Here is a 16,668-nt window from a genome sequence, read left to right on the forward strand (position 1 = left end):
AAACATCTTTGCCCAAAAAAAACGCTCTAATGATTTAACTACCAACTTAAATCATTTAGTCATACGGTATCATACAACTAAGGCATCTTTAAAAAATATGAAAATGCGAGCTATCCATCCGGAGCTACCCCATACATTTTTTCTTATTAAAATATATAATTTCCACGTATTACTTAATAAATGTTCACTATTTTATTATTTACTTAAAGTGTTGGTTAAACGTCTCTTCCGCTATTGTATCTGTTCCTAGCATTTATTATTTCTTTAATAGTATGTGTGTAAAAATAATAAAAGGTTTTAACATTTGCACCAATTTCAAGAAATACATTTAAATAAAAACAACTAACTGAGTGTTTCTGTAATGATATATTCATTATGAGTAAGCATCCTGATTTAAATAGAAAGACGAAGCGTAGAATTCAGTTCCTTAGACGTTCGTTAACTCTGTTTTAATATCACAGGTAACATTTGACAATATATTCTCCCTTAGATTGTAAGACCATGATATTTATGATCTGCTACACGTGTATTTAACTATATGCAGAGATTTAAAAATGTCTCGTGTATTCCATAATATAACAGAAGTTTAAGTGCACGGATACAGTTAATTCACGAATTTATTTCATCCATATTCAATATAGTTTTTTAGGGGGTGGGGTGCGCTAAGTTTTCCAGAAGAAACAAGTATGTGCAGTAACAAGTTCCTGTTTCATATAGAAGATGTATTAAACTTTAATTTGACAAATGTATAAAATGATCGATTAATTTAAAAACATCGAACATTGCTATCATATTACATACACTTTATCATTTAGAAGATAATAACACTGTTGTTTCATCATATCTATCATTAGACCTATAAAAACATGTAGAAATACAAACTCAGATACAATGATATATCACAGTATTGCTACGGTTCTATCACAAAGTACGCTGGAGTACGGCCAACAGCTTCCTCATATCCGTCGGCACGAGTTCCTCGTGCTAATGGATCTTGGTCCTTTGTTACATTTACATATCTATGTCCGGGTGAAACTGCGCTATTTTCGTTACCTTTTTCCTGATTCAAATGCGCATATTCACGTGTTTTTATCGGCATAGGGTATTGTCCGTCTGCTTTAACATGGTCATAAGTGTGGCCGGTATTGTTTGTCTTACTTGGTATAAATTCATGTTCATTTTCCTTTGTAACATTGACATAGCTATGCCTTTGGGCGTTATTTCTCTTCTCATGTTCTTTTGTTCCATTTAGATGGTAATATTCATCTGCTGTAATAACATCTGGATCCGGTCCTCCTGCTACAGCGTGGTCGTAAACTGAACTTTGAACTTCAAAATGTCTAGATGCATTCTCATACCTTTTTGCATTTAAAACTTGCTTTGAGTCAATGCCATTGTCCACTCCACCTGCCTCATTATAAGATTTTTTCTTTTGACTTTCAAGATCAGAATATGCACTGTCATCATCAATTGTAAATCCGTCTGGGCCATTCGTCACATATGAATAAGGTGCTGTGTTTAAGCCTATTGTGGGAATCACTAAATGATTATAAGCATATTCATCTTCTGGTATATCTTCCGTTTGTAAATCGGTGTTTTTATAATTATTTATATTAGATGACAGCGGTATAATGTTACTCGAGGTAGTTGTACTATACTGGTCACTACAAGGAATGGCTTTATCGCCTCTTGGTTTATTTCTATTTTCTAAAGTATAAGTACAGTACGCCTGATTTTCTATTCCTGGAACTGAACGCCTGTTTCTTCTTGGCGTATCGTTTCCGCTATTATATATGGCATCTGATTCGATAGTTTGCCTTTTCTGTCTTCTATTCCTGCAGGAAAATAAACAACAAAGTTTTTAAGAATTGAGAATGATTTCATTTTTCCGAAAAAAGATTAACGAATCGCTGTAAGACATATCATAATTCAAAATGTAATTTGTTTAAATCTTCCATCCTCTGTAACTATAACTATGTGTTTATCTGCATGTGTACATGTAATCCGTACCCTTAAGCTTCCAGCTTCTATGTCTATTGATCGGACTATGTGCTTATCTGAACAGCCATTTTCTGGAGTTCAAGTGTATAGGAAATATTTAAATACAATATATCGAACAAAGGCTTTGCATACTGTACACACATGCAAACATTTTCCTCACCTTATTACTAGGAATATAGTCAATGCTAGTAGTATGGACGTGATTATCGAAACTGGAACTGAAATGTAGATTGCAGTTCTACTGTCCTCGTCCACGTCTGTAAAAAGTATATACAAACGTATATATATAAATAGTAAGACGATCATTTAAAAATAAATATAAATAAAGTACTCTATAAACAGTAAGACACGATCATTTAAAAATAAATATAAATAAAATACTCAGTTTTTTGTACCCAATGAAACCTTAGTTAAAATATATTCGCGAATATTACTATTTCCAATTACTAGGCTTTGGGTTCTAACGGAATTTACTTTATAGTCGGAAATATCACGGACACGTGCAAATAAAGAGATAATACAAAAATAACCAACTTTTAAACGTCTAGGGAAGCAAGAAGACATTAAAATAATTTCAAAATAAAAACATATATAAAAATTTATTGTCTGTAGAATACTTCAATAGGATCATAAATATTCTCATATTATGAATAAAGTGGCTACAGGGGAAAGACTAAGATACGTACCACAGGTTTTTACTTATTTTATTCGGTAACTGTATGCCGTAAACAGAGACTGATAATGGTGTTTTTAATCGCCAAGGCAAGCATTAATTCTTCATTTTAGATAAATATTTTTTATATCTTTGTAAAGAGAAAAGAATGACGAACACTTCAATAGGATAATAGATATTGTGTGTTCATTCTAATTAAAACAATATTTGTTCAAACTTTTTTTCCTTCTTTGTTTTTATTGGAAAATATTAACCAAATAAAAATCGATATCGCACAGCCAGGTGACTTCAAGGGGGATAATTTTACAGATAAGACGGCAAATTTTACCTAATTGTTGATCATGGAAAATTGGAATTTGTTAACGTCACACATGCCTCACATAAATTACCTAGTTATTACCGTTCATTTGTTATGAACGAGATTTCATGCAATTATTGAAGCTTTTAATGGAACCTCAAGGTATCTTGATGATATTTTAAATATGGACAACCTATATTTTTCAGAAATGGTGAAACACATTTACCCAAAAGAGTAACATCATACGTTGTCTATATTTCACAACTAATTTGTTTTGCAAGAGCTTGCGCAAAGATAGAGGATTTCAATGGTAGAAATCTTCATATCACCAAGAAATTAAAGAATTATTACAAATTACAACAGGATTACTGTTATCATAAGCTACGGAAAGCTTTCAGTAAATTTTACTACAGATCATCCGAACTGTTAAAACTTTTCCGACTTACACACCCGGAATACTATAGAGATGCAGTTTGTAAAATTCGGAAAATAAACATAGTCCGTATTTTAATCAGATATTTGTAAAATGTGTTAAAATGTTTATCAAAAGAGGATACAATGCGAAAATCAGGAAACACAGTGCATGTTAAGTGGTGACCACTCTACAGTTAATCGCTACGCTTTCCTATTTGATGGTGCGATGACTTATAAAGTGTAAGACCACATGACGCTTTTCTCCTAAATCCTACATAAAACGGACGGAGGGAGAGGAATTTTGTCTCGCAGTTTTCTTAGTCGTGCCCTTAAAAGTTAGGCTCTTGGTGCTCTGACTTCAGACAAGTTGTTGAGTACATTGGTGTAATTATACCTCAGATTTACCTTAACTTTATGTTACTTAATCAGATCTGGTATTTTTCGCGAATGGTAGAGCCTTTCTAAGCGGGGAAAGTGTTGTCTAACTTGTTGAAAATAGGGTAATTGCGAGGTCGGCATGCCCTAAACGTGTTTATACCCCCACCTACCCAGTTTCTTTTTTATAGCTTACTGACCGTTCCAAGGCGGTGCCCCTATTTTCAACTGGTTTTCTGTCTGTCTTGTATTTTGTGTTGCGTATGTTGTCTTGTTTGTTGTAAGCGTTTTTTCCTTCTCCTCACTCCCCCTATCGCTCCCATCCCTTCCCCTGTAATTAAGCTCCCTTGTTTTGATATACCCTCCCCCATTACTATGAGTTTTCGTGCCCCACTTTATTTTGGCTGCCGGACTCCTAAGGCAGTTTTTCCTGCTTATATGTTTGCGTTTGTTTGCTTGCGGGTCTAAAGCGGTGCCCTACAGTGTTGTTGAATTTTACTTGTCAGATTTTTGAAGCAACCTGTCTGAATTATTTTTCCGTTACAACTTCGTTTTGTTGTGCGTCTACTTTGCAAATGAGTGGCTCTGAGGTTGTCTTCTTAGTGCTCTGTGCTTTCGAGAAATCTACCCTTATATATTATCTTTTGCTACTTGTTCCGAATAAAGTCTTGAAGGGGAATCGTACTTACATATTACACAAAGTTAAAATTTTTAATATCATTTGTACCTACCAGTTGGGTAACTCGAGTTGGAAGTTGTTGACGCCATCAAGGCTTCTGTTAATGATACAGTGGTTTTTCCTTCTGTTGTTGTTGATGTGTTGTCATGACTGTTGTTTTTGTTGTATTTCTTTCTAATTGTAAATTGACATTTTAGTCAGAATACTCATTCTTAAAACCTAAATTAACTGACTAGTTTCGATTCTTTTGAAACTGTATACAAGGTTTTTGAAACAGAAAAAAATTCAAGGACAATAAATTTTGAACAATAGTACTTTAACGTTTTTCTAACACTGACCATTACAATTTTTCCTTGTATTATGGTACATATAAACATTGTTTTCCTTCGAAAGTAGCCATTCCGCTTTCCGTATAATTTCAGTATGATGTAATATATTGTAACAATTATAATTTGTTAAGGTTTGGTGTCCATCAAGGACAGCAAAGCAAAATAAAAGCAGACTTGGTTTGACTGAGTATGCTCATGACAGGTAATGAAAAGTGCAACAGCCCTCACGTCTCTGGCACGGGATCACGCGGAACTATGTTATTACAAGTGGACTCGATGATTTAAAAGGGCCAGATGATTAAATTTTTTATTGAATTAAGTATTTCCTTCATTTTAAGGATTTTACCGTGTATTGTATAGTTGATTTAAACACGTTTCACAAAATGACCTAATTTTGGCTATTCCGAAGTAATGCGTCCATTAACGACTCAAATAAAAGATTCCAGTTTAGTACCCTTTCCTGGTGTAATTCGAGCGTGTTAGGATGGATAAAACAGTTTTTTCGTTCAGATGCGTTGTTATTAATCAGTCAGGTCATCGGCCTTCGTGATTAGATTACTACGCATCTGAACTCAAAACCGTGATTTATTTGCCAACACAGCACGCTAAACTATAAGCTATTTCCCAAATAGTGTGTTTTAAACATATAGAAAATTCTAAAAAGTAAGTAATGCGAGTAAATACATACCTTTAACGAGTACAACTTGTTATAGCAAAATTTCCAAAACGTACTTGCATGTAAGGAAGTTTAAAAAACAAAAGATAAAAAGGAATCCTGCGTAGAGATAATCAATGCAAATATGTTTATCTCTATCGTCGTTAAATTCGCAACATATATCAACCTGACCTTTCAATAGGAAAATAAAAATGTTCAATGATTTTAAAAACAGGCGAAACACGTCATAGCAACAATGTACAGTTCACATAAGTTCACGTGTTAAACGTTATTTCATTTTATTTAGACAATAAGATAAAGATATAAACATAATACTAAATTGCCGTTTCGTTTTATTTTAGTTTTTCTTTCAAAAATATAGAACAGAAAAATAAAGACAAATGAGCAGATGAGATAAAATAAATACACAAGACGGATTTAGACACACCTGAAGTGTCAATTCAGTTGGTGATAGATACCAGATATATATTATGTTTGTGATCTACAAAAAATATTTTATGGTCGTGATATTTGTCATTCAAACATTTTTTTCAATCTGTGTATGAAGAGCTTTCGAAACCGATGGTGGAAACATGCGCTCTGCGCTAAAACACCTCTGACAATTGGTTATTCGATACATTCTACAGCTATTTATCTTAATACATTCGGGAAGCTTCCTTGGTTCTTTAGCGTGTCAGACATTAATCGCCCATATACGTACGGGACTCTCATCCGAATGTTGGAGGAGCGGGGGTATCAAGTTTCGTAGTCTGACAGTCTCACGACTATACCAGTTATTTTGACAGTCGAGCTCTTAATGAGACATGACCTTGTTAGTCTAAATATGAAACCTAATAGCTTTTTTGTCGTTGTTCATGCTGGTCTTTTTGTAAATATGTTACAAAATATCCGTTTTGCTGTGACGTTTCGAAAGGTTTCTTATGTCATCAATTTCTAGCAGGAAAATAAAATAGTTAAAATGTTACAATTCAGTTTATCTATATTTTCCTGACTTTTTGTAAACACTTACAGATAATTTACGATCAAGTAAAAAGCATGTGCTTCAATTAAATTGTCACCCACTTAAGACTCTTATCAGTAAAAATGTTTTGATCTATATTTGTAAAATGTTTCAAACAAGGGAAGCTATCCAAGATAAACAATAGAGAGATAAGTTAACACGAGTTATCAGCAGACAACCGACTACGAATTAAATATTGTATTATAGGCCACATTTATCATTTTGTACTGTAACACAAAAAGCAGGTACTAGTTATCAAAAAGAAAAGGAAAATAACATGTTTGTGTATACACAGTCGTATCAAATCATGACAGAGGTTTGACCAGGATTACACAAAGTAGTTATTGCAGCGCGTATGTATTTGAGTCTGTACACACGTAAATGTGATGACTGTTTTATATATTACAGATATTAACGTTGTTCTTCACTTTTTAAGTTGGAAATTATGGCTACGTTGCGTCAAAGAATAAACTAAAATAAATATCTTTTAACTGATGAGGTCAGCAATGCTACTAACATTCCACTAGCAAAATGTGTTTGCACGTGAAACAATTCCAGTTATGTCATGTATTTTCATGCAATAAGCTTCACATATGAAGTCCCTTGTCTTTAAACGTTTAGCACACATGCCAGAAAAACAAAATAGGTAGATTTGCGGGAAGTACAATCAACACAGTCAGAACCATACATCTCAAAATAGGCCCACATATTGGAAAGATACAGCAAGAATCCAAATATAGTATATTTCAATTATATCCAAGATGCAAAAATTGGGCATGTATTAGACAAATGGGTGACAGTGGAGGGGCAGGTATAAAAGCATGAATGAAAACGAAGTCTTCCTAGACGGTTAACTATAGACCCGCACCAACAAATACTCACACACGCACGCAAATATGCACATACATACAAACGCACGCGTGCACGTATACTCATAGACAACAAAAAATCAGACAAGCATGTAAAACAACACAGTAGGACACCACACAGAGACGGCCGGTGGCGAAAAAAAATGCTCTTTGGGAGCTCCAGCCAGTATATTGTGGGTACCTTACCTCACACATAGCAATGGGAACGGAAAGTAACACCACCAACAAACAAAACATTTTATATTACCATATGATAATCGATAACTTTTAAACCGTGAGAAGTTCCAATAAAATCTATATCCTAGGAGTTTTTCCTGTATGAAAAACTGTCGTCAGAAATACGATTTTGCTACAAACACATTTTGAAAACTTGAAAGAAGTCCATGTTTTCACAACAGTCAGCAAACTATCAAGCACATGACCCCAACTTATGTGTTAAATGGCAGTTACATATAAATTATATCAAGATAATTTAATCAAAATTCAACATTAAAATCAAAAATGATCTGAAAGTACAGAACTACCATAAGTATTGTCCTTTGGTGTATCAATTATTGTCTTCCAGAATGAAAAGGAGTAGTGTCAATTGAAAGTATCATTTGATCACAGGCACGAAGTGTAACAGGATTATGTTACAGTATTTACAATTTCGAAACAATTACCATCGTGTCTAACTTTTCGGCTTTCGTTTGTATTTAAACACTGTTAAAAGCGGCAAATTTACTCTTGTCCATAGGTTACTTGTATGAATGACATAATAGAAGTACGATTAAGAAATCTGAAAATGTTGAAAAGCGCTGTACAAATATTTACATAATGTCTATTTTCATATCTTTGCACAATATATTTTTATTTATTACTCTTTATTCATGACCACTGTTGCATCTAGCAGTCCATTTATCTGGCTCCGGTTCTAGAATAAAGTATTGTGGAGTGTGACAAGCCGCAACAATCTCATATCCGTCTGATTCGTTCTTTTTTGTAGTGGTAGTTACTTTTTCTATAGACGGCGTCTCAGAACTTTGACCTCCCCTATTATCTTTAACATCATTCAAATGCGAATATTCGTCACTGACAGTATATGCTGGACCTTTACCACCTGCAGAAGCATGGTCGTACAGTGTAGTTGTATCTTCTTCCATATTCTTTGAATCGACGTTGTTTACACCAATGTCCGACTCCGGCTTAGTATGCGGCCTCTCTTCATCTAAATTGTCTTCATTAAGATTGGTTCGACCGCCGTTGCCATCACCTGTAACGCATGCAACATGCGAATATTCATTAACTTTTACCTCAGCTTTTGAAATTTCTTCCAATGTTATTTCACTGGAGAATGGTGTAAGGTCGTTCTGTTCTACTACATGATTATAAACATGTCTATCATCTGGTTCATGATCAGTTTGCAAAGGAAGAGATTTGTTTTCTCTAGTCGTCAGTTGTACTGTCTGTTCTTCCATTAAGTTACTTTCCGTGTAGTTATTATCATTTAAAATTGGCATTTCACCGTTTTTACAATGTGTCCAAGTCTCTGTTTCCAAGATAAGTTCGTCATAAGCTGGATTTTCTATCCCGCAGGTCAGATTCCTGTTCACAACCGAATACTGATTTCCAGTGTTACAGTATACAACTTGCGGTTCTGGTTTCGTTTTCTCACTTCTTTGATACCTTAAAAATGTGTAGTTTCGCATTGTATGGACAATATATTGGCTGATAAAAATTGCTGCATGTGATGCATATAGATTTTATTTGATAAAGTTCAGAAAAGATAATTTTTTCATTACATTCCATCAGGTATTTACAGCAATTACACTTTTATTCTCATTTGTCTTCAGTTACATTACTTTTGACAATAACATATTACCCTTTGTGTATTAAACCTTATACATCTCTGAGGTATGTCTTATGTACTGCAATATCTATTCTGAAACAGTAAAAATTAAAAGCGCACTCTCTCTATAAGGGTATTATATTTATTTGCTAACCTCCGCAACACCAGAATGACCGCTACGACGAGTACAGCGACGATAACTGTCAGTGAAACCGCAACATAAACTGCTGTCAATTGCCCTTCATCGTTTCCTAAATCTGTAACAAACAAATAAATTGAAAAGTTTGAATTTTTCAACTTTATAACGTGTATTCACGAGTGTATCCGGCGTTCGGAACCTATCGGTGAAATACATTTGCTTAACCAGACTCATCGTGAACTCTAAGCATTATTCTAAAATAGTTACTAGTCTGTTATCTGTCATCAGGAATATTAAACACGTATCAAGCAAATAACTTTAAGTTAAATTACATACCATTTGTATTCAATGATGTGTTCTCTGCTTTATATGTGCTCAGTTGTGTTGTCGACGACGCATGCAATGTTTTCGTTGTTGGTGATGTTTTAGCAATCGGTGTCCCTGTGGCGAAAGGATGGTATTTACATTACCAAAGTATAGCAGTCTCTACCATTAAATAATTCTTTAACGAATTAAAGGTATTAGATGCTTACTGGTGACACTCTAATTGTGTGTCATTGCAAGTAGTATTTTCATAAAAAATCTGAATAATATTAAACACCTTGACAGTTTAGTCTACATAATTATGACCTTGGTGTAAGACCTATTGCTAATATAAATATATTTCATTTAGCACAAAACATCTGCTGAAATTTTTGCAACGAGTTACTATTCATATGTATTCTTCTTTCATTCTGGTTCGCCCATTTTCAACCATACCGATATTAAACTTCCAGTATCCTTTCGTGTGGTTAGCCGTCCCAATGCTGACATAGTTTACTGCATATGCTATCCTCTCCGAACACGGCAAGCGTTTGATATTTGGCGTGTCACCTCTCCCAACACGAACAACATTGTTTTCCCAACTGATCCAGAAATAGCGATATTCATATTTTGAAACTATGCCAGGCTCCTTGCAATGAGAAAAATATTTTTTAGAGAAAGAGCATGACTGTGACAACCGAATAAAATAAGGAACAACATTCGTTTTTAGGTATCGTTAGGCAGGTCAAGCTAAATTCATAACAAGGTAAATATTTTTTCCTACATGATAGAGCAAATAGGTAGCAGTCCATTTCACTTGAAATAAGAACTTGTTTTGAAGAACAATTGTATCTATAAAATTTCCATTGGGCACATAGAACACAACAAAGCAAGATAATAGTATATTCGATATAACTGAGTCTGCATATAAAGGTTATAAGATGCGCAACTCTTTTACTTCCCCTAACACCAGCTTATGCGGAGTTCTATTACACAGATGCATTAGGTTGTCTCCGTGATTAAAAGTGAGCAGAAAATTTAACAACACCGAGTCCAAGAACGAAGTATGTTACTTTACGGTCGCCACACAATACTTACAGATTGCTGTTATGATAGTTCATAAAATCTAGAAGATAACTAAAAGGCATTTACCGCAACTTGACAAGATAATAGCAGATTCGGTTTCAGTATCTCAGGGAAATGTGTAAATACTTTATTTAACGAAGAAACACATGTTAAGTCATTCTTCCATGAGACCCTAAACAATCACATGCATTTGCCAAAATACCATAATCAATAAGAAAAGTAATCACCGCACGAGCTACTAGCTACTAGAAAATTTGCTTCATTGTGAATACAAGAATTTAAAATGTTTTACTGAAGTTGCATTTTGTATGTACTTAGTAAGGCCATCCAAATAATTGAACCAGGGCACAAAATAGTTTTTTTCTGTAAGAATCACTATTTGGTTATGGTATATAAAGTTTGAGATGAAATCATGACCTTAATGTCGTAGAATGAATATCAAAAGCAAATGTAAGTGCCTCGGATTATAAAGACACAGGAAAACACATTCATCTCTCAACAGGAACTTCTTGAAAATTATCTTGATAACAGTTATTAAGCAATTAAATGTTTTAATGCATTCCCTTGTTTCTATACGACACTTAAGAACTATGCTATTTTGAAATTATGAATTAGGTGGGTGGGGTACATGATATGATTTCTGAGGAATTTCGAAGTTACTGTAAAACAAACTTTTTTCCAATGTGACAATACTTTAAACCATGAAGTGCTGAACTCTTACTTTAATTAAAAGACTAAAGTGGGAAAAGTTATCAGTATGTTCATGTCACAATTTTCGGAGAAAGTATTCTATGTCAGCTTGCATAACTGCGAAAAACTATAACATACATAATAAAGCTGAACTATCCGTGTAAATGAGCTGAGAGCTATTTTTCTATTTCCATTTATTACTTTTCTAAAAAACACATTACAATTTACAAGGTGTTGGCAAAATTTGTCATTTTGTGCACATGCCTTTACACATTAAAGAAGTCCGAACTATAGGTATGGTGTGCGGGAAGGGCCCGAGCGCTTACGTAGTGCGCATTTACAGGGATTGTACTGCTCAGACAGATATATTTATAACTTTATCATAAGTCCGCAAAGTGCAACAAAAGAAATATCAGTATTAATTATGTAATAATATTATTTATTTACACGGTATGTCTGACAAATGACATCGAGAATTCTTACTGACCTTTCAGAAAGCTGCATTTTCAAGTACCTGATATTTTCCACTTTGGTTAAAAAAGCATTTTTACAATAAATAACTGACTACAAAAGGTAATAAAAATACCCTTGATCTAGAGAATGCCACAACCTACTAAACTTCAAAGTTTAAAATTATATTGAACACGTTTGCTTTAATTTAAGGTGAAAACTAGAACTCTATGATAAAAATCCATTAGATCAGTTCGGACATGTTAGACAGTGAAAAAGCAAACATATCGTACGTATTAATTAGCATGGATGATTTGCACTGTGAATACATACTTTTTACACTTAACATATAATTTCACGAGTACATACTCATATACATATAAATGGGGGTGTTTGTCATGGGATTCGATCCGATAAGGCCGGTTCTTGAGCTGCGAGCTGAATGAATGGTTACCGACTTCTATCCGCATGGCGCCTGGCATAGTGGTAGGAGTTGGGAGGTAATTGGAAAGCACAATAACGGTGTCTCATAAGCCAAATTGACTGGCCCTTTCAATAAAAGTGGCACTCTAATAAACAAGACCTTTACTTTTACCTTTTAAACACTAGGTATATGTTTGTTTTACATATAAGATCAAAGCATTAACCCTCGTGAAAATATAATGCATTTGACGTTCACTGTTGATATATAATTGTAATTATATATTTTCACAGTACACTGAAACAAACAAATACACTTTTGCATATTCATTTATATAAAAATATAAACAAACAAACAAACCTAAACGGCAACAATTTTTATTTTGTATGATGAGAGTAACACCGAAACGACACAATGAACTTTTCCTAGGTTTTGTTGGTGGGGAAAGTCTCCAAGTGCCCCTCTAGACATGTTTTAGAGCTTAGACTAGTACCTAGATCGAGACACTAGCCTCAGCTGGATGGCTTCCTTACGTGAAAAGTTTTACACATCAAGTGAGGGTTCCATCCCACGTCGGTAATGGGCGGGGAATTCGAAGCCAGCGACCATGCCCATCACATTTCTTTGCAAGTATAAAACAAATATTCAATTAAATTTCGTGAACATAAATGATACTCAAAATGATATTTACTGTCAGAAATTACAACTGGTCTGCCGAATACACCATACTTTTAATTACAAAAGTTTACACACCATGTGGGTCGGAAAGCACGAAATTTACGTTCTTGAACGTATATGTGAATCGTCAAGTTTGGAATGTAAACAAAGGAATAAAAGTTACTGTTTTCATGTTCGAGGAAAAGATCGAACTGTGATTGTCAATGTTCCCGATACGGAATATATATGAATGTATAAACATGAGCCGTTTAATCTTACAGGACTTACAAAAACATTGTAAGCGATTGTTTATTTATTGTATTTATGTTCTAGTAACCTTTGACATTTTACTCGAGGACAAGCCGGGTTTGTGACATATACGTGTCTGTTGTTGGGCTGGAAAAAGATAGGTCCAAAATTTAAACTAAAAGCTATATTGCATAAATTCCTCGTTATTTCTGTGCATACTATCCGATTGTTTAAAGGTTAGAATATCAGAAAATTGCAGAAAAGAAAACATATCTTTGAAAAAGTCCCGATCTTTCATCATTTGTTTGGTTGGCTCATGATTACAAATTTAATGTTAGTAGGTCGTGATGTCCATGAAGCCGTGTAAAGTGATAATTTTGATGACACGTTGGATTTATTTTATAATTGTGAGTGATCGTTAAGTGATCAGAAAGATCGGACGGTGGGATGTTATAAAAAAAGTGATGCTTCATTTAGATTAGAAAGTGAATCGTACTATACAATAAGGAAATCCAAGGTAAAACACTACTTTTATTTCGTTCACTGAAGAAAACATGGCGGACGATTTCTTAGAAAACTAACGCTCAGCTCTTTATACTGACATATCCTTGATTTATTAATATATATATTGTATAAATATGAGAGACTTACGGTACCAAATACTTGCACCGAAAATTTCTATGCATTTTCTTCTAGTACACAGTTGGGACATGCTTTTGAGTGTTTTTGATACTTTATTATTTACTTTGAGATATATTTTCTCATTATTATTAGTTTCTCTTTGATCCCCGTGCATTTCTCGTGTTGTTACGACAATTTCAGTTTTACATAGGAATTTTACATATGTCAAAATAGCATAGGCCTTAACTAGATATGCATTACGATAGTTATTGGTATAAGTTATGAATTCAGTTGATACTTGATAAAGTTATCATTTGGCCGAAGTATTTCAGTGTCAGTTTGTAACTTTAATAACAAAGACCCTATTTTCTCACTTGTCTTCAGTAAAGCATAATTAATTTTAATCACCTGCTCAGTCATATTGTTTGGGGTTTTTTTTTCTAATCAGAAATCTAATCAAGGTATATGATAGAACATAAAAGCAAATTACTTACCCAACACCATGTATAACCGTTCGACTGTTTATCTGAAATTGATATTCCCAAGTTTTCCGTAGTCCCAAGTACAATCTCCACGGCAAGGTTCTTGTAGTCATATCGGTGTTCTTGAAGAAGTATGTAAGCGTTTTTCTCACACTGAAAAGAATACATTTACAGATACATTTAAGCTGACGTTTATTATGAAAATTACAAAACAATTCTTAACGCTTACCCTGCTATATTTCTATTACGAACTAGGCCATCTTTCAAGTATTTCAATTTGGACAGTACCATTAACTGTTAAGAGGTATGCTTAGCAAAAGGATACTGACCTTATGGCGAACAGTGCAGATCATGATTAGACTGCACGGATGTGCAGACTGATCATGATCTAGACTTGTCGCAAACGCAGAATCAATCGTGTTCAGCATGATAAGGGATAAAGTAAATGTAGTTGCAAGTGGTACAATAATTAAAGAAATCCTATTTAATACGTTTAAAAAAACGCTTTTTCGAATATTTAACTTGAATTTGATTTTACACAAATCACAATATAGTTTTTCAGAGAACCAACATAGTGCAAGACTTGGCAGGGGAAACGGTATGACTCCGAGCTCGAGAAAGGATATTACCTTTACTTGAAACGATATGGTGGAAGAGTTTTGAATCCGAACACCATCGTTATACAAGTCATGTATTGTATAATCTACAGCGCCAGCATGCTCTGGACAAATATACTCAACACTTTGACCTGGAATTTAATGTAAACTTGCCTGTAGTTTTCAAAAAACAAATATTAGAGCAGTATGCTTTTATAACATACGGCCTTTCTTTTAAATCTGCTAATTTTCCTGCAATGCATTCTCTCACTGGTAGAAATATTCTTCTAGCGCAAATACGTTTCTATTTGTGAAAAAAATTGAAAGCACTTTGTTTAGCCAGTTCTTCTTTGGACAAGAACTGTCTTTAGATTAAATCATTTTGTGCACTTGATATAAGATATCATTACTGGAATTAGTTTGTGTGCACCCGAAGTAAGACGTCGCGCTCTCGGGATAAGATGGCATGCTCTCAAGTAATATGTCGTGTGTTCGAGATTAGAGGTGCGCTCGAGATAAAACGTCGCCATGAGCCCGAAATAAGATGCCATGCGCTCTAGATAAAATGTATTGCGATCGAAATAAGAAGTTTGCGATCGATTTTTTATGTCGTATGCAAAAGACAATAAGTCGAGCGCACGGTGTACATGTAGTTATTTCTTTGGACAAGAGGGGCATGATGGTTCCATATCGATCACATGAGTTTCAAACCTCAGACACGATTGAAAAGACGCATGGAAATACACCACGCCAACTCACGACCAAGTTGTTTAAAACGTTGACAACGTGAATACTCCTCGAACAAAGGTCCCAAAAACCATGAGCTTCATTGACAAGACAATACTGTCAAGTCCTTTAAGGATACACATTTACAATTTTGATGGAGAGCAAAATAAATAATGAATGTATATAATTATTCTGAAATAGAAAAAGCAATTTCAAACAAAGTGCTTGAGTTGAATATATCTTTGATAACTGTACGAAAATTCTTTAAATCGTTTGCACCATGAGCGGGCTTATTTTTCAGCATGAATTAACTGGACTCTTTGAAAATCTTTGGGTCTTAATAAACGTGTTCAATTTCATAATATTATTAATAAACAGCAATCTTTAATTGAATTCATGCCACAGTTGCCGATGTTGATATGTTCTCCATTAACGTATATGCCTTCGCAAAACAATATCACGAGAGTCTGTACTTAGATTATTACATATGTTTATTTGTACTAGTGCATATTTGCCTATACCTGATGTAGCCGAACTTTAGGACCGCCATTAAACTCTTGTTTAAAGACAAAATGACGGTGGCGGTCGTAAAATGTCGCCCCGACTTCATCTCTTTTTTGTTATATTTTCTGGTCCTTCGGGATTATTGATTTCAACTCATTTAGATTTGAAGATTAAATACTGCTTAAGCCGGTGCTAGGGGCGTGGGCAGTGTTGCATTTTCCATTACTGCTCATGAACATACTCAATCAAACCGAGTCTGCAATTTTCACTGTTTGCCTTGTTCTCGGTGCTTCCGAGGGATCTTCTTTCCAGATTTTATTTATTCTTTTTCATCCTTATAAATGGCGATACGCCATGACTTCCGGTTTTTCAAAAGTGCAAAATAACATTAAAAATTCATTACATCTATAAGAAGTTTCAAATTAACATTTCATATCAAGTAATATTAGATCAGTTAAAACTTACCTTGAATGAAATGCGATAAGGCTATCAAAAAACAAAGTACTGTACACAATTCATCAGCCATTTTGCATCTTGTTACTAGCGGCGTTTAAAAAGTAATGCATTCAGGAAGTTTTTATCAATAAAAAAGTATAAGCTTT

The 16,668-nt window shown here is 34.2% G+C and overlaps 1 protein-coding gene across 2 annotated transcripts; it reads right to left on the reverse strand.

Moving 5' to 3' along the window:
- Positions 1-351: 351 nt before the first annotated feature.
- On the reverse strand, positions 352-16,642 carry LOC128556373 (uncharacterized). 2 transcript variants are annotated; one of them, XM_053541283.1, is made up of 10 exons: positions 16,532-16,642; positions 14,870-14,988; positions 14,253-14,393; positions 10,041-10,233; positions 9,618-9,722; positions 9,297-9,393; positions 5,458-8,979; positions 4,493-4,614; positions 2,162-2,258; positions 352-1,835 (listed from the first exon to the last, which is right to left on the reverse strand). In XM_053541283.1, exons 1-7 carry the CDS (start codon positions 16,590-16,592, stop codon positions 8,178-8,180), a joined length of 1,518 nt encoding a protein of 505 aa, XP_053397258.1. In that variant the 5' UTR covers positions 16,593-16,642; the 3' UTR covers positions 352-1,835; positions 2,162-2,258; positions 4,493-4,614; positions 5,458-8,177. The 2 variants fall into 2 exon arrangements, with proteins under 2 accessions (XP_053397258.1, XP_053397257.1); XM_053541282.1 differs by having other exon boundaries at positions 9,297-9,399.
- Positions 16,643-16,668: the final 26 nt, after the last annotated feature.

This window comes from Mercenaria mercenaria, chromosome 4 (genome assembly GCF_021730395.1).
Source record: "Mercenaria mercenaria strain notata chromosome 4, MADL_Memer_1, whole genome shotgun sequence".
Lineage (NCBI taxonomy): Eukaryota > Metazoa > Mollusca > Bivalvia > Venerida > Veneridae > Mercenaria > Mercenaria mercenaria.

Coding starts and splice junctions, on each gene's coding strand:
- LOC128556373 (XM_053541282.1), bottom strand. CDS start 16,592: ATGGCTGATGAATTGTGTACAGTACTTTGTTTTTTGATAGCCTTATCG. Junction 10,234..14,252: donor ACGGTTATACATGGTGTTGG/GTAAGTAATTTG, acceptor TCTCATTGCAAG/GAGCCTGGCATAGTTTCAAA. Junction 9,723..10,040: donor ATACTGGAAGTTTAATATCG/GTATGGTTGAAA, acceptor CTTTCGCCACAG/GGACACCGATTGCTAAAACA.